At 39.4% G+C, this 24,935-nt stretch overlaps 1 protein-coding gene across 9 annotated transcripts in view; it reads right to left on the bottom strand.

Annotated features, from left to right (window-relative positions):
• KLHL13 (kelch like family member 13) overlaps positions 1 to 24,935 on the bottom strand; it is an 88,352-nt gene that overhangs the window by 46,306 nt on the left and 17,111 nt on the right. For 5 of the 9 annotated variants that reach the window (XM_068956766.1, XM_068956773.1, XM_068956769.1 and 2 more), the window contains 2 exons: positions 22,613 to 22,671; positions 12,200 to 12,271 (listed from right to left, as the gene is read on the bottom strand). In XM_068956766.1, the coding sequence (XP_068812867.1) occupies positions 12,200 to 12,271; positions 22,613 to 22,632 (92 nt within the window). In that variant the 5' untranslated portion in view covers positions 22,633 to 22,671. Of the gene's footprint in view, positions 1 to 12,199; positions 12,272 to 22,612; positions 22,672 to 24,935 lie in introns of those variants that run through there. The other 4 variants (XM_068956771.1, XM_068956774.1, XM_068956772.1 and 1 more) reach the window with 2 other exon arrangements.

The following is a 24,935-nucleotide window of genomic DNA, read 5'->3' as shown; positions in this document are numbered from 1 at the left end:
ATCTGCTCATCATCCACAGCAGAATGAGGATTTCTGCAAATCCCTCTGCTAAGCGTGGTTATACTCAAAAGATACAGCCTTTAACATTCACCCCTATGCGGGGGGGTCGAGTCCAGTATGTTCACGCCACAGAATGAGGACAATCTTAGTAGTTTATTATGAACATTTTTTAAAAGATATATGAAAAAGATTTTCAAAATGTATACCTTGCATACAATTAGATTTTACCAGGAAATTTTTTAAAAAAGTAAGAATGATCACTAAAGTGACTGCTTCAAATTAAATAGTTCAATCTGTTTGAAGTACACTATTCTATTCCTAATTCGTCAAATGTCAACAGGCCTGCCTAACAATTAAATTATAAAAAGACAATTATAAACTGCATTCTCCCCTAGTACCTATGTGGACATAAACGTAAAGAAATCTACATGTTTCCTGGGCAAAGTTCCTAAAAATGAAGGTTATTTAAGTATTTTATTCAAGTTTGCTACAGGAGACAAACGTACAAGCCATGAATTCACTGCCAAAGGCAGATTTAAAGTGACAGTTTTAGGATACTCACTTAGCAGAGCTGGAACAAGTTTGCAGTTATACATCCCTGTCCAGTGACAACAGTTTAGCATCAACTTAGGGCATGTTGTTTTGCATGAAGAAAACTGTATGCACCAAGAAAAGTCTGAGTACAAAGCTGTTTTTAGAAAGACTCACAGCAGAATGATAATCTGACATTTGGAGTCACAAAACCATCAAGTGTTCAAACCAAATAGCTTAGAATCTCCTGACTATGGGGCGCTATGGAATAAAAGTTTCAGGAATATTTTAAATCACCAGGTCCATTAAGGACTGCCACAATGAACTTCAGTGTTTTTAAACATGAAAAATTGAAGTTTGGTGCTTTCAGAAACGTCCATGTAGCAGTTTATACGGTTGCCACTGATGAGCCATTTTACCAGCACTACTGTAGTGTCAAGGCAAAGTTGCCTACAGCTTCATAGACGGTGTTGCACGTACAACCATCGCGCTCCCCCCTGATCAACTGTCCTGCCGGAGCACACACCTGGAAGCCTCAGCCACGGCTCGAGGAGGAGAGCGCCGTGCCGCGGTGGGTCGAGGGACGCAGAAGCCGATGACAGGTACTAACAACGGTCCTGTAACACCACTTCCCTTCCACCCACTGTCACAGGACATAAGTCAGCAAAAGAAACGGGCCAGCAATTCTGCAAACATCATTAGACTTTTATGCAAAACAGTCACATCTCTCACATCTGTGCTGCTCTAGTGAAGCTGAGCAGGCTCAGGAAAGACTCCCCCACTAGAAGGGAGGGGAAAGGAAAAAAAAAAAATAAAAGAAATCAATTGACAAACATGGTGCAGAGGTTCTTGGGGTGACATGGCATTACACAGCTGTGATGTGCAAAAGGACTCCCCAGAAGTCAACAAAAAATATTTGCATTTCCTTCACGTTCTGCAGCTGCAGTCACCCACATTTCTACAGCCGAAATTCTCCTTTGATTTGGACATACAGTACACCAAACTATCATAACCGAGTTGGGCAGGCCTTTCCTTGATATACAGTTTAAAGTAACTCAAATTCAAAACAGTTGTAATTCAGGTGCTTGTCTGCCAGAGGGAGCCGAAGGAAAGAGGAAAAAAAAATCCCATATCTTTAAATACTTCAAGATTCACACCAATTCATTTAACTATTCAGCAAAATTATGTTTTACTGCAAAATCAACATGTACAAACCTTCCCCCCGACAAACTGCTGTGTTTCACCCATGTACAAGGATCTCAACCAACAGCTCTCGAGTTGACTCCAATCCCACCACTCTGAAACTGAACACTTGTCTTTTAAACAGATCTTTAAAGGTGTAGTTGATTGGGAAAGAAACATTAGGAAAATCTTCCTACAGTTTGTTCCCCTTCAAACTAAACAAACCTAATTGTTTTCCTTTTCTGTCATAAAAAGGTTTTAGCTCTCCAATTACTTTCATTGCTTGCTTCTACGCTACTGACAACTGGTTCCAGATATCTTGAAAGGCAGCGCTCAGAAAGACATCACGCCACTCAAGACCTTCCAAAATTAAGCACAACAAATGAACTATATCCAGCTGATAGCGGATGGATTTGTTGCTAGCTATGCAGTTGCTGAAAATCTCAAGTGTGGTATCTGCCTCCCAGATCATGACCCAGTCCATCTCTCAGGCTTCTCCTGAAGAACTGCTGTTCAACCTCTCCTCCCTCACTCTAACAACACGCCCTCCCTGTCTTAAAACGGAAACAATACTTCCTTTTTCCGGTACACTTAACTACACCTTTTGATCCACCCTATAGCCACTCCAGCAATAGGCTTCCCTAATTTCTTATGAAAACGTTGGTGAGATGGTATCTAATGCCTTATGGCAGTTATGACATCAACTTCTTTTCTTTTGATGAATGGCAAAACTCTGCAAAGACTAAGTTTCCAGTTTGCTGCACCAGTATCACACTGAAAACTGATTTTCATTTCAGTGCTTATTGGTCTTTTTTGCACACACTTTCTAATTACTGCTTCCAAAAATTGATATGAATACACCTATAAATCTGCATGTAGGTTGTAGCATGCAGGAGTTGCTTCAGCATAATGCTTTGATTTATACTATATTAATGGTTCATTCTTGCATAGCACCAGCTAACATGAAGAGCTTTAAGCATGCTGAAGTTGGTCTCATTTTGCAGACTGGTAAAGGCAAAATGTCTAAACAACTTGGTCATGGAAAAACAAAGATTCTGTAAAGTGGAATTCTTTCCTGAGCTATTTTACATGTGAGGGACAGCCCTTTCTTTCCGTTTGGTTCAGTTAAACTATTTCCAGCTTCAAAAATTTCAGCCATAAAAGCCAACGTGAATCTCACCACAGATTTTACATTTTGAAAAACAGCAGAATGTGTGCGTCTTTAATTGCTTTAAATTTAAAGCACTAAACTGACCAGACTTCCCTCGGATCAAAATCTGACCTTTTAAAAACAAGCTTAGTGGTATCCTGTGCATTTCTTGCACTCACAATAGTTTCAGAAAATCAGTTATGCCACCTTCTGGTATACATAAGAACTGCTCTACCAGAAAAATACTCATTTTCCACAAATTGCCATTTTAAATGGGAAAAATCACCATACACAGAAAGCTCACTTCAGGCAGGACACAGATGCAAAACATGACTGAGGGTTTGTTTGTTTGTTTTGTTGTTCCTCAATTTGGTAGATTTGTACAACATTAGCTTGTGCAAGCTTGCACCCAGCCTCAAGGTGCCTGGGCCTGCACCACCTCCGGTCACACGGAGCACCGTTCCCACCACTACCTGGTTTGAGGTACAAGCTGCTCTGCTCTTTGCCCCATCCCAACAGCCGTACGAGTGACTTGGAGAGGGTAGAGAAGGGTGAAAAGGATGAGCAAGCACATTTCTGTGCAAGGAACAGCTTGCTGACTGGACCTAACAGCGAAGAAGAGAAATAACCAAGAATAAATACATTAATAGTCCATAATGTCACAAAAAGCATGGCATAGGTGAACAAGGAGTAAATTACTCACCACGTCTCCAACACAATCAATACGAAGCACAAAATGAAACTAGCTGGAGCCTGCGGGGAGGAAGGGGGCCGGAGGGGAGATGTTTCTTCACAGAGCAGGTGCTTCGGCTATCAAGCTATCAGCTTTCCAATAACAATTTCCTACTACAACACACACGGATTCAAAGAAGCAGCTGTACAAAGTAATAAAAAAATAATCCATCCAGAGGTATAAAACAGGGCAACATCCACCACTGCTCTGGAAGGTCCCTGAGCATAAGCAGACACAGGCTGGGAGATGATCCTGGGCAAGTCTCATTACGTACTTGTTCTGTTCTCGCGCTCTTCCGTAAACGCTCATTACTGGCCATGGTCGGAGACTCCATATGGGACTAGCAGACCTCATTCGAACCAGGACAGAATCCCGGTGAGATCTGCAGATAAAACATGCAACTGTTTTGGACTAACAGCTACGTCCAGCAGAGTCACCATACAAGGCCAGCAATCAAACTTCTTCACCTTATCTCCCGAAGCATTGTTAATGCTACAGCAGGACAAATACACTGAGCTGCAACACATCTGGAACTATGCAAAACGATCTGTGCTGCTACACACACGATAAAGGATGAAGATAACCCAGGACTCCATTTCAAGAACTTTGATTGTTTCCAAATTTCTGCAGAAATTAAGTTTTCAATGCAAAAATTGTTTCTAGATTTCACAGTCCAACATGCAATTTTTCAGAGAGAAAAAGCAGAGCATCTTTAGAAAAGGAAAAAGATATGAAAATAGATATGAAATTATGTTGATAAGAGTATGTGGGTAATTGACTCCAACGCTTTTTCTGCTGCTGCTCACAAAACGTATCTAGAAATTCTCCAACCTCAGCTCCTCTTTGCCCCACAAATAGCTACTTCTGGCCATAGTCATCCATCCTAAGTTTAAACTAGAGAAGTTTAATTATGTGAGTTTAAAATGTAATCAGAAAGTCGGTGTTGGTATAGACAAGCCTAAAACCATGCTCAGATACTTGCGGGCAGCTAACAGAATCAACATCAGACACAGCTGAATTATGAGAATGTCTATAAGCATCCGTTTGCTCATCACACTTTCCAGTAAGCCTTTGTATATTCTGTCAGTTACATATTCAGCTTTTGGTAGTAACATGCTTTATTATATAATCATTTTCTGCGTCTCTAAACAAAGCAAAGTTTATATTAAGTACAATTTTGCTCTAACATGTTCTTATAATTATGATTTTTCACTAATTCTTAAGTTCATTTCTGGAGATAGTGTAATTACTATTTTGTGCACACGAGGCAGAATGATCATAATACACAGAAGGGTATACACACATGATGAGAACCACAAAACCCTGCTTTAATCACAACCACCACCAGAAGTCATGCTGGAATGACAGCTTTTTATTTGCCTGCATCTTTTTCAAGAACCATCGCAGAAATAACTAATATAACACCAAGCTGCACAACGAACCCTCAGAAGAACCAGGCTAATAACTCGGGCCAAGCATAATGTGACTGCAGCCACCTGAACAAAATATCGCCTGAAAAAAACGTTATGCTATCACCCTGGACAACAAAGTGTTAAAATAATCAAACCAAAAAATATTTAAAAAATAGAAATGAAAAACAATCAAGGTCTGACAGTCATTCCTGGATTGTTCCTGCCTGTCCATGTATTTCTGGGTATTTATAACTACTATTGAAAAGAAGTATTTTTGTATTTTAGCAAAGCACTTCACTCTCTTGGACCTCTGCATCCACATTTCAAACCTCACGCTGAAAGCACTGCTGGTGCCTGCCGAGTCAAGGGAAATCTCAAATGAACTCAGTACTTTCATGACACTAAAGCCCATGAAAGCTGGAGCCTTGGAGGCCTTTGAATAGAATACACAGGAAACGTGAAAAGAAGGTAAGATTAATTTGGGGGCTCCTGGGAAATCTCGGAGCCACTACTCCAAATCCAGCAGCACAGGATACAGCAGTCAGATTAGGAAGGGCAATAAGCCAGATATTTATTCAATAGGGTCATTAGTGAACATAAAGCAAAATCCAGTTGTTAGGTCAGAGATAAAACACACATTTGCCACAAGAGTCTTTGTGAACACCAAATTAAAAACTGGCCCGCAAACAACAACATTATACAGGGAAACCCACAGTTACAGCAATTACTGGACCACAGGAGTTTTACATAAACGCTAGCTATTACAGAAGTCTATCCTTTCTTCAGAGCTTCTGAAACCTTGTGTTCTGGCTCATATCCTGAATCAAGACACAACATGCATAAACATACCTTTTTTTGTCAGATTCTTTAACCGAAGAAGAAACACAAGTGAACTACCAATACCTTGCCGCACAAAAAGCGGCTGCTGAAGAGAAATGCGCGCGTGTGTGAGTGTGAGTGTGAGTTAAAGTTCTGCTGGATCCTGGAATGAGCTTTCTAGGATTTCTGAGTAGTACCCAATTCAAGCACAAAATACCGATGAACTAAAATGAAAAGACCTCTTTCAAGACTAATGGAGATGTTAAATAATTATGTTCAATAAACAGTTAAAAAGTTATTCAGGTTTCTCAGCCATCATATCAAGCACTTCTACGTAAAATACCTAAATTCCAGTATTTGCAGATAAGCACTCTATTTATGATTTTCTCTCACCAACACGACAGAGTAAATGCACAAGCCACAGCATGACTAGGCTTTTGTTTCACTGATGTAATCTGATGAAAGAATACAGAATCCAAAGGACACTTATCCCGTTCGGAAAAAGCAGGACAATCACCAAGTCTGGATTTGCCTTTCAGATAATAATAAATTCTTTATAACAGCAAACTTCAGTAATGTGATTCAGTTCATTCACCCTCCTTCATTTACCCTTTGCCCTCAAGTTTAGCATTGTAAATGGTCTCATAACCCAGTGCTCTAACTGCCTGAATACAAGGACATCCCTGTTCTTAAGTGGCACTCTTCATTACTCCTAAACCCTGCATAGCAGAGAGAGGGCTAGCCTCACTCCAGATCAGGCCAGGGTGCCTCCTATAATTATTTCTCATCAGCCAAAGTCTTTGTCACACCCCTCTAGCCAGCAGCAACGAGAAGGATTTCCGGTTCACAATGACAGGCCAGTGAAGTCCTGCTAACGTGCCACGGTAACGCCTGTGAGCAAAATCCAAGTAAGATTACTATGTAAGATTACTACATTGTACTGTGGAGGCCCAGCTCTAATTGCTATCTGAAAATAGAACTGAACACAATCACATTGGCTTTCTAAACACTGGGGAGAGGGAGGAAGAGGGGAGAAAGCCTCGCTGCACGAGCAAAGAGGAACCCAGGCAGCACCCCAGATGCTGCTGTAGCCAGGCAAGAACAGCTTTACAAAGCCTGCAAACTCCTCTGCTTCAGTTCTCATATGTTCTGCTTTACTCCCACATTGCTCTGACTCACCCAAGTCACGTTGAGCTACGTTTTCAGTAACCGCAAATACGGCTTTGCTATCCTTGTCCAGCTGGGGTACTGAGAAACTTGCTGACTTGTTGATACATGACCTTCACGCTCTCTGAGAGAACAGAAGTAAATTGAGAGCCCACGGAAATTTACTTCAAACGAAGTTTCCTTCCAGATGTTCTGCACACCAATCTCAATCTACCTGGCTGTCAGCCACATTTCAGGTGAGCGGAGGCGGAAAAACTGCACTAGAAGTCCAGATTCTGGAACAGCACAGTTGCGTGTTGAAAACTTTTGATATCCAAAGCGATAGATTTGGAAGCGATAACGTAGCTTGGGAAGATGGAAGGAGATTAGCAAAACGCTCAGATTTCAGGAATGTCACGGGGAGGTCAGGCATAAATACATACCTAAGTTGAGGCAGAACAGTAAGGGGTAGAAGTACCATCTGAAAGGTTCTGCTGGCAACATACTTTTGCATTTTAATAGTGCATTGTTATTTTCAGCTGCTAAATCTACTATTACCTGCAGAAAAAAAATACCATCCTGATATCTGGATTTCAGGGCACATCTCGCTTTCAAAAATATTTGTGGACTCAGTAGTCACCAGGCTACAGCAGAACAAACTGTCTGAAAAACCAGCTGCAGTTGATTTCCCTCAATAGCCTTCACTGACCTTGCAGGATGCTTCTATAACACCTCTGAAGATCATGAAAAAACAATAGTTACTTTGATTTTCTGTCCAGCGCACGATACTAATGCAAATAACCTAACACTTCTCATATTTTCACCAGGTATGCTTGAGCTGCACTTCAAGTTTACCAGCAGTTATTAAAACAAATCAGTTACTTTAAGATGCAAAACCTACCCGTATCCCCATACGGCGAACACCCAAATAAGACTGGGCGTCTTGTTTTTCCAGCATAGACTCCACCACTGTGTAATTATTCTCTAAGATACGTCTAGTTTTGCACCCAAGTGAACTACAACCTGAATCACAGACACTTCCCGAATGTCCAAAGACAACTGAACCATCAGAAAAATATTACCAGGGTGCATGTGTGAACATGCACATGTAGATGAATTTTAGCAATAAAAGAATTGATTATGGTAGTGTACTTTTCACAATATAAGGTCGGGTTTTTTGGTGTTCAGTTTGAGTTTTGGTTGTTTCTCTTCAAGTGAGGTGCAAACTTCAAGAAGTCCTTGAGTTTGGTGGGTTTTTTTTTTTTAATATAGCAAATACCAGTAAAGTATTTAGCACCCACAAAGAAATATATTTGCCTTTTTAAAATTAGGTCACTTCTTTTAACCAGCAAAAAGAAACAAAACACATCAGATGCATCAATAGAAAAGTTCCGTTTCTTCTCCCCTCTTTCTTTATGATTCAGTAACAATTTAACTCTTTTATGCTTGACTAATGTCTCAGGACATTAATTATAGTTGAAAGCAGCAATAAGTATTTTCTGGGAGTAAGGAACAGGAAAAAACATGTTTATTCATCAACAGACAGCATTCCTAAACAGACTACAAGAAGAATTTAAGGATAGCATTTTGCTTTTCAAGACAATAACTTTTATTTTGAAACAGCAGCAGCTATTTAAGCATTCCAGCTTTCCGTGCATCATTAATTTTCAAAAATTATGCTAGTCCATACTCAAAAGGGATATGTACAGTTTAAATACGGAGTGGTAATGGATAAGTTGATTATGTGCAGAAAAACAGGTCTAAGGGAGAATGTTATACATCCTTTTTAAGTAGATTATTCTAGGTTTAGGACTATAAAACACTTTCGTATCACATGGCATTAAGTTGCTTTGGATAAAACTTCTCTTTTTAGCCTCACGCATTCAAACAAACACGGAAGTGAGCCGGGAAACAGTTACGCCTGTTCTCCATCCACCTCCCATCCCTTGCCGTCAAGGGAGTAATTATAACAAACACACGTCCACCCAAGTGGCAGAAGACAATCAGAAATTAAAAAAACAAAAGGGAAAGTGACAATCAGCAGGATGTTACATGTTACATTAAACTGCTAATAAATAACATGCCACGAGTTGGAGAACTTTCCAGGCCTGCCTTTTTTTTTTTTTTTTTAAAGCAAAAACTGCTCACGCAGTATTGAGCATTGCGCAAAATAAGATTTTTCAAACAGCCAAACCTAGTTTGAAATTCTACCTACCCTATTAAAAAGCAATGTACTTTTTTCATCAGTAAAAAACTATTTTAAATCCTACTTGCTGTCCACATCACTATCAAGTTACAAACGTTTCATGTGTCAAAGGCACCACAGCACACGGTGCTGTATACATGCAGTATACTAACATTACTTTCAGACAGACATTAACAGTCAGAAGGCACGTGCAGAGGAAGTTCAACCCAGAAATGTATTTGAACTAAAAACAGCTTTCAAATACGGAGGAGGGTGTTTCTAATTTGGACCACTGCTCCTTTCTTCGTGCAAAAAAATTTAAACAAAGTGCGCCCTACGCCATGCTCCCAACTTAGTCACCAAGCCCGTACGCAAACTGCTAGTTATACACTAGCACATGATCCAAAAAGTTGATGCTTTTAATGAAATGTTCTAATCAACAAAAGAAAATTATTTCTAGCTAGACATTTAAGAATAAGGTTTTTCTAATTCAAGTCAACACAGAAGCTGTCAGCTTCCGCTTTATTAAATCTGAAGTTACAGAGGGTTTGGTTTGGAAAGGTCAGAGCGTTCATTGGAGAAACACAAAATTTTGACTGAAGAGGTTAATTCTTCAACTGACGTTAAATGATTTCCTCCTAAACAAGCACACCAAACATATACTGTACTGAAACCGGATATGAACACCACAAGTGTCCAATAAACAAGAAAAGAAACTTCATCACCTCAAAAAAATCCACTGGATTTTTTCCAGTTCTTATTTTCTAAATTTAGTTCTTACATGAATATATTTGAAAAGCTTCATATAGAAACGCAAACACTCCCCATTTCAAATGAAATCGAACTTGCTCTAAAATATTAGAGTATACATGCTAAGAACGAAGAACATAAGCGCACAGAAAAGAAAATACAGGTAACGTCACTGCTGTGGGCAGAAAGAGAGGCACGACTCGTAAATAAAATCAAGTGTCATAGCATAACTAGAAGGAAATAGGATAGAGCAAAGTATATTCAGTTTACTAGAACCTGCAAATTTTGAAGATGGACAGAACTTAATCATAGTAACTCTCCTCTAAGGAAAGCTTGTATAGTTTATTCTTCAGTTTTCACAACACTATTCATTGAACAGTCATTATCTATTTTAAGCAGAAACGTGGCTGACCAAATAGTGCTAAAAGGCTATAGACACTCACCGATTTGTAGCAGTACATGAGAATTTCACTCATAAGGATGGAAAACGAAACTTGAGACTGAAGATGCTCAAGTAATCAAGTCACCAGAAATGTATCCGGTAAGACAAAAGGCGTTTGTGTGCCTTTTTCATTGAAGAAAAAAAAAAAAAGTAGAAAATCTCTTGCTTCTAATCCCAGCTTAAGCACGCTAGTGAGAACAACCACTGAAGCCGAGAGCAGAATACTGATGAGACTGATCGCTCTTCAAGACAGATTTAGCTACTGCCAAAACATAACTTCAATAATTTACACTGCTGTCCCATGAATTATCTGTTTGGACCAAGACAAAAATACACAAGATCAGTCAATGAAACTACAACCCTATTAACAGATCTGCCCAGTCAGGAGACTAAAGCTCACTAAGAAGTATAAGGTTGCTTGATGTCAATACAGGCTTCAGAATAGAAATAATTGAGCATTTATTCTTCAGAAATATGCTCAAAGTAGTCTTTTCAATGTATTAACCTAGGTAAATAAAAGCTCTGAATTCCCTTAATAAATAATCCAAATAAAGAATAAGGAAGTCCTAAACAACATTAACAGAAGACCATTAGTCACAATGCCATTTGATCTAGTAATAGTTTCAACTACTTACAAAGGAAAACAGATTCCTAGCAACGCTACTGAACACTCATGTTCAGGCTGCAGGTTTTTTTTTTTTTTTTTATATAGTGATGCCGAGAAACAGGGATCTGTCACTTCCTTGGACCAAAAAAACCCATCAAGACAATTGTTCTTGGTGCAACAAAGCTCTTTTACAAAGGAATGCGCCATCAGCATCCAGGCTACAGTATGCAGATATATTAACATCTCACTAATCTGAAGGACATTTGTAAGAATGCTTCATGCAAGCAACTATTTCATGAGAAATTTAGCAAAGACATCTAAACTTGTGTTTTCCTTTGCATTTTATTAAACCTGAAAGTCCTACTTAAACTACAAAAAGCACCAAAAAAAAAATCACTATATCAAATACATCTCATTTTTTCCTAGAAACAAATACTGATTTTTCTGGTTTCTTTGAAAGAATGAAACCAATAGTCCTAACATCTTAAGTTAAACAGATCAGACCAGATGACCATTAATAGAAAAGGAATAGAAAGTACTTGCAAAAGATAAAAATGTAATCTGATTTCAGGAAGGCATAAAACTGTTTCAGATGCTTAAATATAATTGATCCTTTATTAGGAACTTCATTTCAAGATAGGAAGATATTGAAATAAGGTTGCTGGAACTCCTTCCAAGATAAGGTAAACATCTCGACCCTTGCCCTGACTTTGTTTTAAAAAATAAACAAACAGCAGAAATGGCAGAGAAAGTGTAATCAAGAAAGAAATAGCTGCATTCTGCATATTTTAAGACAGCAATCCCTTTCCAGTCATATCTGAAATCAATGTTTTTAGCATACTCTGAAAGATTTGATAGTTAAATGCGTTCCTGCCTACTTGTTGTAAAATTGGCCTTTGATATCTAAAAGCAGATGCAATGGCAGCTAGATCAACTAGATCAGAAAAAGCCACAAAAATCTTGGATTAGAGAACTGTAAGAGGAAGACTCTTGGGTCTTTCTGCTTCGACTGAAAGTTACGTACTCCACTGTCTGAGAAACAAATTACTTCACAGATGGAATCATATACTAGGTCCTTTCATTTCTCAAGTCCCTTGCTACTTTGCTTTTCCAGACTTCTTCTGCTTTGCAGATGGGAAAAGAGGTTTCAGGCTGCAATCCTGGAGAAAAGATAAGACAAAAACAAAAAACCACCACCCAAGTACGGACACTCCTCCATAAACGTAGCCCCTTGCAACATACCTGTCACGAAGCACTGCTGCCACCTCCCCTCGGAGCACAGAATGATCCATGCCGTTGAGGTTAGTAACTCCCCTGTTGACCAAAGGAGATAAAATGTAATATGTAATTTTAGACAAGAGTAGCCATCCTACAGCATGCTTAGCATGGCAGAATGCACAAAGTTGCAGCCAGCACTGCCAAAGATTTGTGAAGTCCATCTGTTTTTCTGATAGGAAAATGAGTCCTTTTGTTTAAAGCAAAGGAAAAGGAATCACAGAAAGCCACAAAGCAGACAAGAGATGCACTCTAAAGTTTATTCAAGCACAACAGTATCTGCACGCTGTTCATTTCAGCACCACCTTTTGAGTGTTTTTGAAGAAAAAACGTCAAGACTATCAAGAGCAACAGCATAAAGAAAATTGACTCAGGAAGAAACTCCATCAACTGAAAAGTCTTGAGTTAAAAAAAAAGGACAAAAAAAGCAGTGATCAAGTGACAATCTCGATGAAAAGCTTTTATCCCATGATAAATTACATTTCTAGGATTTTTTTTTTTTTTTTTTTTAAGTCTTCCACAAACTTACTGCTTACAAACCAGCTGTGATGCCTGTATTTCTGCTGTTCTGTTGACTACCATAAACTTCAATTAGTCCTCTTTTGCTTGCAAAGATGGGCTCTAATCTAGGATGCTAATTTCTGATTAGCGTTGTGTGTCCTGCATTTATGTGTACATTAGGAACTCAAGAACATTTAGGAGATAAAATAATCATAGCGTTCAGCTTCAGTGCCAGGACCAAAGCTTTGCTGCTCCTCAGCTTTGTAAGCATGAACTGAAACGTAAGGCCTAATCTGTAGAACAAACAGTAAGATAAATGAGAGAATTGAATTGTTCTCTTTTTTCTCCTCTTGGTTCAACCGGGAGGAGAGAAGGCTCAGGTAGATATAACCACAGGTTTCCGATATCTGAAATGTCATTATAGAGAAGACGGACATACTCCTTTCACAGCGTTGCACAGTGACAAGACAAGAGGCAACGTGCTCAAGTCGCTTCAGGGAAAATTCCATCTGGATATAAGGGAAAAAAAACACAGAAAAGAAAAAACCTCTGCATGATGAGAAGAATTAAACATTGGAAGAATGGAACAGGTTGAATTAAACATTGGAATAGTTTGTTCAGAGAAGCAGTAGAGTCACCCTCACTGGAAACATTCAACGTTTGGCCTGACAGAGCCCTGAATGGCTTAATCTAAAACCCTGCTTTCATCTCCAGAAGGCCTTTCTGACCTAGACTTTTTTGTGATACTACAATCTTGCACTAAGGAGCAGGGCAGGGGGAGGGAATCAAAAAAACAGCTTTAGTACAGATGATCTTCAAACGATATTTTTAAAATGTGGGTTCTGTTTTTTTGGTTTTCTGGGGTTTTTTTTGACTAAACCAGGAAAAGAACTTTGTGGACGACCAAAGCGATATCAAGTACAGATCTTGATATAGAAAGTTAGATTTCTGCACCTTTTAAATCCCTGAGATTTAAAGCAGTTGCTTAAAAATGAACCTTTTGCATATAAACTTCTGTACTGCAATAAAAAAGCCAACTGAGTTGTTTTTAAATCTCCCACTAGCTGTTGAAGAATAGTAGGCTTAAATTCTGTATGCAATAAAGATCAGAGGACTAGAATTCAGAGTATCAAATGGCAGGAAAACAAGGCCAAAAATAATTGCTTGTGAACTAACAATTAAAATAGCTTATCTGACTCAAGCCAAAACATGCCACGTGCCCTGGATTGCAGCTCAGAAGCACTTATCCTTCCTCAGAAGTTCAAAATTAGAACTAGGCATTCAGAGTGTCTTAAAATAAGGGTAGCTAATGAAGTGATATGACTTTCAGTCCAGGTATACTTACTCAGAATACACTTACTCTCACAGTAAAGAGAGCACTTCCCTGCCTGTGAAGGGCTTTGAACGTATTAGATGCACACAGCACAGCAGCTGCTACTTTCAACATTTAATGAAGAATCAAGAGGAGGAAGAAGTAAGAGTCTTGCTTGAAAAAATTCTATATTACGCCCTGAAGAAATTACTTTCCGATCAAAATCAACATTAGAAATCACTTTTGTCACCGTGTCAAGAATATGCTCTGTAACATCACTGAATTTTAGTAGCGGTTCTCTTCGTCAAAGCTTCTAGAAAATGAAATTCAGACTTGAACTAGGTTCTCAGACACATTAATAATGTAAAGCCTTAGATGAAGGCAACAATATTTATATGCAAAACGGTCTTTCCATTTGTTCTTTTAGACCCATGTATTACCTTGGGTCCTCGGACAGATCTGCATTCAAGCTCTTCGTTACAGCACCACAGATGTGCAATTCTGTCTGACGGGTAATCTGCTGGGGCCGAGGGGAAGAAGGGGAGAAGAGCGTTTTGTTTGCATAACCTTTTTCCCTTGGGAAGGGAGTGGAGGTATAGGAAACACAAAGTGTGCCGTTTCTTTAAAAACATTTACACTAGCAAAAGCCTTCAACTAATACAGTTACACCAGCAAACAATATTTACCAGTTTGTTTCCATCAAACCAACTGGGATAGTGTGCTGTCTGTATATAAAGAGCTGCTTTCAAATATGCCACATTTTTCTTTTCCATAACTATTTCTACAGCTTTTTTCCCCCTTGTTGTCTACTCAGGTAAAATCCACCTGGCACAGAAATAAATTATTCTGGTTTCAGACAAATTCTGCATTTCTTAATCCTTTGAAACTCTGCTGAATGCCTTCCTGGCTTGTCACGTCAGCCACGTTAATGTATTTCAGTGCCTCCCTCCAGCACCCGGCTTCTCTCGCCGCATCAAGCACAAAAGGCTGCTTTTTCTAAGGTCCTTCAGGGCTCAGCTTTGCTGCAGTGACTACGTTTATTCCCCTTAATTAGATCAACCTTTGGCAAACTGTCCAATAAGCACCTCTACAGTTTCTTTCATGTGAGCCCTTATGCATGAAGGTGCTTTAAGAAAAAAAAAAAAAAGCCATGACCATGTTTCTCCATCAAAACAATCACCACCAAGCCAGCAACGATGCATGGCACTCGACATTCGTCAGCGGGCTATGTTGCACCTATTTCTTCCTTATAGATGCCCATCTGTCCCTGCTCTCTCATTTTGCACTCCTTGGCTTACAAGGAATTTGAATGACAGATGTTTTGGTTTACATTTGTACACTGGCAAGCGTTTCACATTTGCACACTGGCAATGCTGGCCAGGTAAGTATTCAAGCAACGTATTACCTAAACAGAGTTTGTGCAAAATAGATCTTGAGCAGTACCCTTCCATTAGCATTTTTGCAAAACAAGAAGCAGGAACACAGAGGCTTCGAACCATTAAATGCAAAAGAATAAAAGGTTTGTGCTTGCCAAAGAATCAATCATACGGATGAAGTGGGAAAAAAGAATTAGAAAATTACTTCTTAAAAACACTCATAAGTCTCTCCAACAATCCTTTTAAAATTTTATTTCCAAATTTAAAACCCAAGATGACTTCCTCCAGCAAGACAGACTACGTGTGAGCCTCTGCCGCCAGAGGCAGGAGTTCCAGGCTGACAAACCACAGGTAAGCAGCAGCACAAGTGCAAGTACCAACTATTAAGGTAGCACTTTGTATCTCTGAATCTGTGCAAACAACTGAAACATTAACTTCTGCTCGACAGCCACCAAAGCTGAGCACGACAAGAGGTGCAAGCTGATTGCTGAGCACTCTGCTAGCACGAGAGCAGCGCGGAGGCTCACGCCTTTCCGCTACAGGTTAGTCCGATCCAGCAGCAAGCACGCAACTGCGGCATATGTTGCGCCAGGGTTGCTTATGAGCAAGTGTTAAATAAGGTATGAAACAAACAAAAACAACAACAACAAAAACATATTTCTCATGGATTTCTCTTTAACTGAAAAGACTAAAACAAGCGTTCCTTGCTACATTTAAAAATCAACGTACTTTTTCCAAAGCTATTGAGTTTTGACTCCTTGTATCAAAACCAAGAGATCGTCATTAAAAACATAGATGTGAAACTGCCCAAAGCCTAAAATTCAAGGAAGCTTCTGTTCCTGAAAAACCAACACACTTCATATTGGCACAAAGGAGTCCATTAAAATTCAGCATTAAGCATGGGCTGGATCAGTTCAGACTTCCTGAAATATCATTTACAAACAGTATAATTTCAAGCAAGCCACATATACTAAAAAGGAAGTGAGACTGTTTAATAGAACAGGATCTACTACGCTGAACTCCACAATACAAAAACCATATTTAAAATCAGCACAAGTAATTCTTGTTATATGTAAACCATCCTCCTGCAAAACTAGCGCGTACAGCAGACAGAGCACTGTTAAAGCAACACGAACGTCTGGCTTGTGACAAATACAGCCTAACGCAAAGGACGCAAGCTGACACAGAAACATTACCAATGCGCGTATTGTAAAGCTCCAGTCATCTTATGGAGCCTTACTGCCATCATCTTATAACGTGCCTTGAAATCATCCAGAAGGATGCCTGCATCAAATCCAAACACAAGCTATTTCACTGCTGTGCTACAGCAACCTTAAGATGTTGTGCAGGCAGCAAATTAAACCTCCACAGTTGTTATATGGGAAAACAAACAACTTTTTGATTGCGTTACAAACTGTATACTTCTCATCTCGGAACAACTCAGCAACTTCAACCTCTGGTTTGCATTTGCTCCAGCACCATCATGCAACCATGCTAAAATTGGATTGTCCCCTTGTCTAAGTACACCGGCCTCTGTGCCATAACGGTTCCTGACTCTCAAGTCAATCTGTGTCTGACAGCCATGGGCTTCATAATTTGAACTCTCTAAGAGCAACAAGTCTGACAACACCAAAGTCATTGTTAAATTTCAAGATAAGCAGGCAGTGGCATTTTATAGAAAGTCTAAAATTAGAACTGAATGCTTATATACTCTAAGTGACATGCAGGATAATAGCTGGACTTATAACAAAAACCTTATTGTACTTTATTTCTGAAGTTGATCTGCAACAAATCAGCCAATCTTCCCACGCTGATGACACTGAAGACATCACCACCTCTGACCCGTACCCCTGTGTTCAGGCTTTGTAGCCGACAGCCTCATCGAGATCAGAGTCGCGGCTCTTCCCCACTGCCCCAGCAGACACCACGGACACGTCTGTAGTGGAAACGGCACCTCTTTCCACATCCATCTTTTCAGGCTGTATTTAAAGTTTTGGATAGTAAGCTGTGAACAAGAAGGCTGGCAACTGGCTAGCCTGCATTCACCTAACAAGCCTTGCAGGTGGCGGGCTGCCATCTTCCCTCCCATTCTTCAAATATCCTTATTTTATCACCAGCAACCATAGCTTTTACCTGAAAACTGCCATGGATGAAAAAGGCCCTTGAGACACGGCATCACACTTTTACAGGAACGAGGCAGAGACCAGAAACCAACCCGTTACTACAAGCTGCTGCATAGGATACCAGGTCAGGAGACCGTACAAGGAGGGTCTCAACTCACAGAACAGAAATTACAGTAGCAGATAGCAGAATTTTTGCAATGTTGAGAGGTATGTATCAAAGTATTGTTTTAAAGTAAATAATGTTATGAACTGTAAGTCAGCTGATTAAATATTTCATGCCTCGATTTGCACACTGAACTGAGTTTTAACTCACATATTTACAGAACGATGAATGCAAGTATTACCAAGCTTTTTGGCTGGCCCCAAAACATCTAATCAGTTTGATGTAAAGTATTCTTCAAACATTTAAGTCCTTACAGAATGACCACATCTTCGGTGCTCTGTGAAAGACTAACACCTCACCTGCACTTTTCTTGCTTCATATAGCCTTTGGCCAATATGAGTAACCTATGGTTATGAATTCAGTACATTAAAGCTCATTCATCGTCACCTATATTTAATGCATTCATGCTGGTGAAATGGATCCCTTGACAAACATTGCCTTAAAAAAAAAAAAACATGCAGACGCAATCCAACAAATATAATAAAAGTATAAAAGTCAAAGATAAAAGCCTCTATTATCTCCACCAAGAGAACAGAACTAATGACATTTGGATATCACTTTCTCCTCACTAGCGGAGTTAAAAAAAAAAAAAAAAAAATCTGGTAATAAACCAACTGCTGACTGCCAGTTATTTTAGGAGTGTAAAGCTTTACGTTGCTACTAATACCGAGGAAGGCCAGCGGAACATATTAGTCCATTCACTAGGAAACAGCATGTCCCTCCAGCGTCCAACTTGTCACATACACCCCTAATCTACTGATTACTGAGGGCACTGCTCAAGTACCTATTACTGTTGTACAAATTAGACTTACTCAGACAAGGGCAGATGTCAAGTAGAACAAGGCACCCTCATTCAGCCTGTCAGGCTCGCAGAGCACAATCAGAAGAGGGAAGAGGCATGCAGCTTTGCATTCTGGTCAAAAGTATTTTATTTCTACAATTTACATATTATCAAGTATACTTATGAATTAATATTGTTTAAATTTGTCAACGTAGGAATTAATACTATTAATACTATAATATTAAATGAAAAACTTCTATTGTATGCTTGCACTTTATTATCAAAGAAGCTTAATGCAATGAAGTTGCAGTATATATTTTAAGCCCTTGAAAGCTTCCTGCTTGAGTATTAAAAGGAAAAACATTTTTCCACTTTTAACCAGAAATTCTGTACCTTCAAAACTGCACAGTAATATTCACAATAATGCTAAACAGATCAATAGCAATTCCATTTATACATCCCACAAACTTTAAAAAAAACAGAGACGTATCACTCCCAGAAAGAGATACTGCAGCACGGAGGTTAAAGCCAAGGTTATGACCACGCAGAACTGGAAAAAGAACCTCCACCCTGCAATAAGGACTAAAGTCTATTCAGTTCACCAGATATCCCATTTTATCTTATCCGTATTCACCCTTACTATAATCCTGTAAGAATTAATCAAACTAGCCAGATAGATATTACCTGTTCTTGCAGCTACTAATGCTGACACAGAGGAGTCTTAATGTAGGCAAACACCGAAACACTGTTCATGGTGGGTGTCATTGGCTGTAAGCTTTATCCGCTCTCTCTCAAATATCAGAGCACAACCTGACCCAACCATATGTTAAAGACTGAAAAGCTGACCGCTCTGGAGCTAAAAGTCCTTAACAGCAACGATCTGCACGCATTAAACGCTACCTCCCTCTCAAAACAATTGTTGTGTATATTTTTCATAGAGTCAGTTCTGAAAATTACCACAGTAAAAATACATCCAACATCTGCAAATATATTCAAAGAAAATTTTACGCATCAGTGCATGTGATACCACGACAAAAACACATCATTTAATGCATGTAGACTGATACCTGGACTACTTATACCTAAATTATATTTCTGGTAAACAAAACAAATCAAGTTATAATTTTACTAACCTGGTACTGAAGATACTTTATTAAGAGCAATAGTCAATTCATTCTTCACCTGCAAAGTTTCCCAAGCTCTATATAGTGATACCCAGTTGGCAATTAAACAAAACTGTGCATGTCTAAAACACTTCAAACATTTTATTCAGGCCTGTTCAGACCAGACTGCTACACAAGTTCTGTTTCCTTCATTCACCTTTAAAGCTTCCATAAAGCTACATCAAAAATTAGGTAAAGAACTTTTTTTCTTTTTTCTTTTTTCTTTTTTTTTAAATAAAGGGAAAAGATTTCAAGTTATGGGGGGGGGGGGGGGGGGGGGGAAAAGTCTCCTTCATCTAAGGAAGGACACAAGTAGCCTAGCAAGTCGAAACAAAAGAATCTGTTACAAGTCAAGCCTTTGGCCATATCTCTTCACTTACTACTGTAACAGCAGAAATACCTGTTGGTAAGTTTGTGGAATTTAAATACAGATGATTTTTAAAATAGCATCATTCACTGAATGATTATTCAGTCTTAAAGAATATGTAGACCACCAAACAACAACTACTCGATTTGCTGGGTGAGAAGTGGGTCTGCTGAAAAATCACTGTCTTGAGGCACAAGGAGCATCTGAAGAGCTGCGTGAAGAAACGTTCCCTAGTATGCCTGATCCAGCGATTTTGCTTGGCAGTGCTGCCTAGAACCCACAAACACCAAGAACAATGCAAGTTGGGACTAATGGACCAGACAACTCACCACCGCGGTTACCTGCAAAAGGCTTCACAGATAGGAATTCTAGGATACAAGAAGCTATCTCACTGGGACAGAATTTCCCCACTGCGTAGAAAGCTTTGTATAAACATCTCATCTTGCCTGGAAGGAGCCATAAGAAAGCCCTGAATACTGAAGAGTATACTCTTCAATAACTTTTCAAATAACTGCGGGGGAGTGAGGTCTATTGAGATTGTCCCTCTGCTTGAAACACCAGAGAGAAACAAAGAGACAGAAGAGATGCTCTCTACCAAAAGCTACAGAAGCTGCTCTGTAGGCATAAAGGAGACTCCAGGCGCTCCTCACTGACAAAAACTCCCCACTGCAGTCCACATTAACAACCGTTGGAACGGAGGTGTTCCTGCTCATTCTGTAAACGCAACTGGGTAAGAAGAAGGAAACTCCATCTACTGTGTTTTCCATATTATTACTACCGTCAGCCAACTGTGGCAAAGCCTTCACGGGCTTTGACCAGAGAGAATGGTCTCAAGTTCACAGAGTAAATCAAATCAACGCTGCATCTCCTGGATAAGTTAGCTGGATCAGCAAAAGAATTTCTCCTGCTGCTTCGTGAAGAATCCAGCACCTAGCCAGGACACTGGAACAAAGAAAACCTTGGGCAGCCTTCCTGAGCTGGCAAGCAGAGTCTGGAAGAAGCCAAGGGAAAGACAGCTGGAAGCCAATGCTGTCTCGAGGCACACTTGATTGAAGGCAAGACAGACTGGCACCCTCTATTTGCATATGCTGAATTTAATGCCAGAATGAGGAACCTAACTATTAATCACTAAAGTGGTTACTAAACTACAAGTCACAAAACCATACCTATGAAAGTATGCAAAAGGCTCCAGAATAAGGGAAGTGCAAAAAATAGTTTTAAAACCTTTACCTTAGATACAGGTAACAAAAAGAAAGGCAAATCCAGAGCAAGAATCCAAATGAGTTCCAACCTAAGAGTTTAAGCTATTATTAGCTTGTTATAATAAACAAGAGATTTTTCAATTAAAAAAATCTCATCGTCTAACATTAATACTCCTGTAACTACAAAAAAAAAAGAACTAAATGGAGGTGCCCCAGGTAACAGTAGCTTTTCTAACGTGGACTCCAACTCTTCAGTGCCAAGAAAAGCTCTGAAGCGGTCCACAAAGGCACCATTCTGCTGGATAACTATCATTAGGACAAAGCAGCACCCCAGAGTATCAGATCTTAAGGTTTCAATGAAAGCACTCAAGACCTTATTACTCATATTATACTTAAAGCAAACAAAAATAAAAACTAAGCACAAAGTCTATCATGGAAAATCCTAAAATAATTTTAAGGATGCTCTTTAATTCTCTACTGTTACAAGAAATCTAGCAATATTATTGCTAAGGATCCACAGAGGAAACCCTGGCACCTAACCGCTGCAAAGGAAAGAGCTGTTGGATAAGTCTACAGCACTCCTAAAGCAGCACGCTTATGCAGTCCCTTGGACAATAAGGCATCACAGCAACTCACTGCAATCATAAAAAATGACTTTGTTTCTGCAAAAGTAAATGCTTTAGGTACTTTGGTACAGTTGTATGCTGTCTTCGAGGCTCTTCACTTCCTGTCATATTTTTGGAAGCATAGTTGAGCCACATAATATCAGAATATCGTTGCGTTTCAGCACACAGACGCAAACTGAAAACTTCCAGGAAACTTTTCACTTTCTATGGACCACCATTCTTCCCCACTTTGCAAGTCTGATGTTTCCCACAATCAAAATTAGGCAAGGAGAATAAAAGATTAACAAGAACTCAATTACACCAGCAGAAAATCTATCACGAAGAATAGGTAGTGCCTCTCAGGCTCGACAGAAGTAGTCCTGTAAGTACCTCGTTAATCGTACTGCAGCTGGGTGACCCACGGACCCAGCATGAGGGTTTCCACTGATGTCTGCAACAGTGTTTACAGTCAAGAGCTAAAGCCGTTGGTAGACTGATCACAGTGGAAAAGTTAGACGGCATGGTTAATCGTTCATCAAACCACACAGACTCCATTGTTCAGTCCTCCAGCTCTCCATTTCAAAGTTCAGCTTTTGTCTATTCTTTCCCTGCAGGGCTCTGTATTCACAGCTTTCCAGAACCCAATAAAAATTTTAGGCAAATGACACAGTTACCATAAATTAGAAAGAAAAGAATAAATTCTCACTTTCTCACTCAATTCTCACAAAGCATGTCAAGCTTCTAAAAAAAGTAAAAGAAAATAAAAGAACACATTTCAGTTACTCACAAAGTGTCTCTCCACATCATCTCTGATAAGCAGAAATATCTCCTCTCTTCTTCATGCACCTGCAGTCAAACAAGAGAAAAAGAACTGAAGCAGAGCCACAGGCAGACATCCGGAAGTAGCATTCTGCCTCTCAAATCCCATGTATTTCAGGAAAACAAGATTTCTCTAAATATTCACGCACAATATGGCTTTTTCCCTGTTTCACTAACTTTCTACAGTAAAAATACAGGGTTAAAGGAACAAAAGAGAAAAAAATGTTTCTTATTTATGTGTATTACATGACTACTCCTCATTCCTGCTGTGCAAACAAGGATGAATTATGAAAACTAATCAAGTGAACAGAGAGAACACATGCCCTAGATTTTTCAAATAATCTCTTGTTTAACCCAGTTGTTCCTGAGCCTGCCTATCCTATGAACAATTGACTAAAATGGAAGCTATGACTCATTATTTAAAAAGCTACCTTTTATTTTAAGCGTGAGGGAGAAAAACAGCTCGCATTATGTACGTGCCATAAGTAATGACACTAATTTGTACAGAGGAAAAAGGGCCTAAATTTTAATGAGCTCCATTTTTAAGATCTAGTAACAGCTGATCAGAAAGCTATAGACATGTTTGATTTTTTCAGTCTCTAAGAGTGTATCTTACAGTCCTTCATCACAATCAAACACTGCAGTCTGCCTTCAAGTTTGTGAACTCACACCTCCATCTCCACTTGAAGGCACAACGGTAAGTTGTAATATTTCAGTTTGCTGCCATCATTCTGCAGCAAGCATTGTAAAATAAAAGCCATGCAACGCACTTGAAGAAAGTCACACTTAAATCACTGGCCTTGTGTATACTTTGCGTTTTTAAACATAAATGAATGATACACAACAGTAAATGAGTATTGCTACATACATTCACAAAGCAATATACAGCATTCAAAATGTTCGGTCAGTTTAAATATTAAAAAAGCACAAAAACTTCTGCACATCACTAGCCACTGTTTCCCCTGTCATCCCCTGATACAAAGCTCGGTACCAATTGCAAATAAAATTCTGACTTCAGAGCATAAGCCACAAGCAATGCTAATTTAGGATTCCGTCTAAAATCTGATTTTGTTAAAGCAGACGAGACACGCTTAGTAGAAAGAATTCACATAGCGTATTTGTAAGCTTGAATTATAAATTCACTGTGTTCTTTGCACCGCTTTAAAAGTGCCATAACCAAGATAGCATCAAACAGAATCCTTCAACTAAACTTTCCTGCTCCCTTCCTGGTGATGTCTGAGCTGCTGGTAGGATTAAGCGGTTTCTTAACTCCTAGTGTTGTGGCACCTCAGGACAGTCTCTTGTTTCAAATATACTTCAAGTTTTCCTCTACTAAAGGAGTCTGCTGAGTAAAAGGGATATGCTTTATCCATCCTCCATCATAAAACTGGCACTTTCATAAAGCGCCATGTTCACCTGCACTGCAATTTCCTATAAACATACTCAGAAGAGGTCACTTGCCAAATCCTCTATCGTGTGCCGTAGGGTTAATATAATCAGGAAGGATCTCAGTAGTTGTTTTACAGTCCTATGGGTATTCCACAGTTGTATCTCACGAGGCAAATACACTACACAACTGAACGAGGCAATCAAACGACAAGTCCTCTTGACTTTGCGAAAATCTACTGTTTCCACGAAATTAAGTGCATTTCAAAAATAAATGAAGTTGGCCTGGTCTTGGGCCAGCGCACACTAGAGAGTTACGCATATGTAGTTACGCCTCTTCTGTCCATATACCCCTTGCCAAGGTCAAAAACATGTTATTTTGATAGGGTCTTTAATAGGTTTGCTTCTCTGTACATATCAACTAGATTACTCACTCCAGCTTGCTCGAAGATTGCGAAGAAAATCAAATCTATCAATTATTCTCAGCAAACAAATGTGACTTTTTTTTTTTTTTAATCCATCCATTTTACATAACCTCCCTAATCAGGTTAATCCAGGTCCGCTTAGTTACAAATTTGTTAAATTTATTTTGGGAGAACCAGGTAAATGTGCTACTGCACAGCACTGTAAACTTCACCCAACAGAACTCGAACCAAATCCTTCACAGATCAGCTTCACTCTCCTCCAGAGGTAGCTTAACGCTGTAGACAGGCCAAGCTATCTACACATGGTCACCACTGCCCTACTTCTAATAACTTCCCTAAGCCTGCTTCACCAGTTTCATACAACAACAACAACAAAGAGTGAGTTTAGAAACGAAATACCCGATACCTGCACATCTCCTCCCCTCACCTGAATGTTTCCTTGGGAAATGAGAGCTCAGCTAAAAGGCTTACAAACTGTCT

Source organism: Struthio camelus, chromosome 11 (assembly GCF_040807025.1).
Source record: "Struthio camelus isolate bStrCam1 chromosome 11, bStrCam1.hap1, whole genome shotgun sequence".
Lineage (NCBI taxonomy): Eukaryota > Metazoa > Chordata > Aves > Struthioniformes > Struthionidae > Struthio > Struthio camelus.
This window is presented reverse-complemented; position numbering and strand designations above follow the sequence as displayed.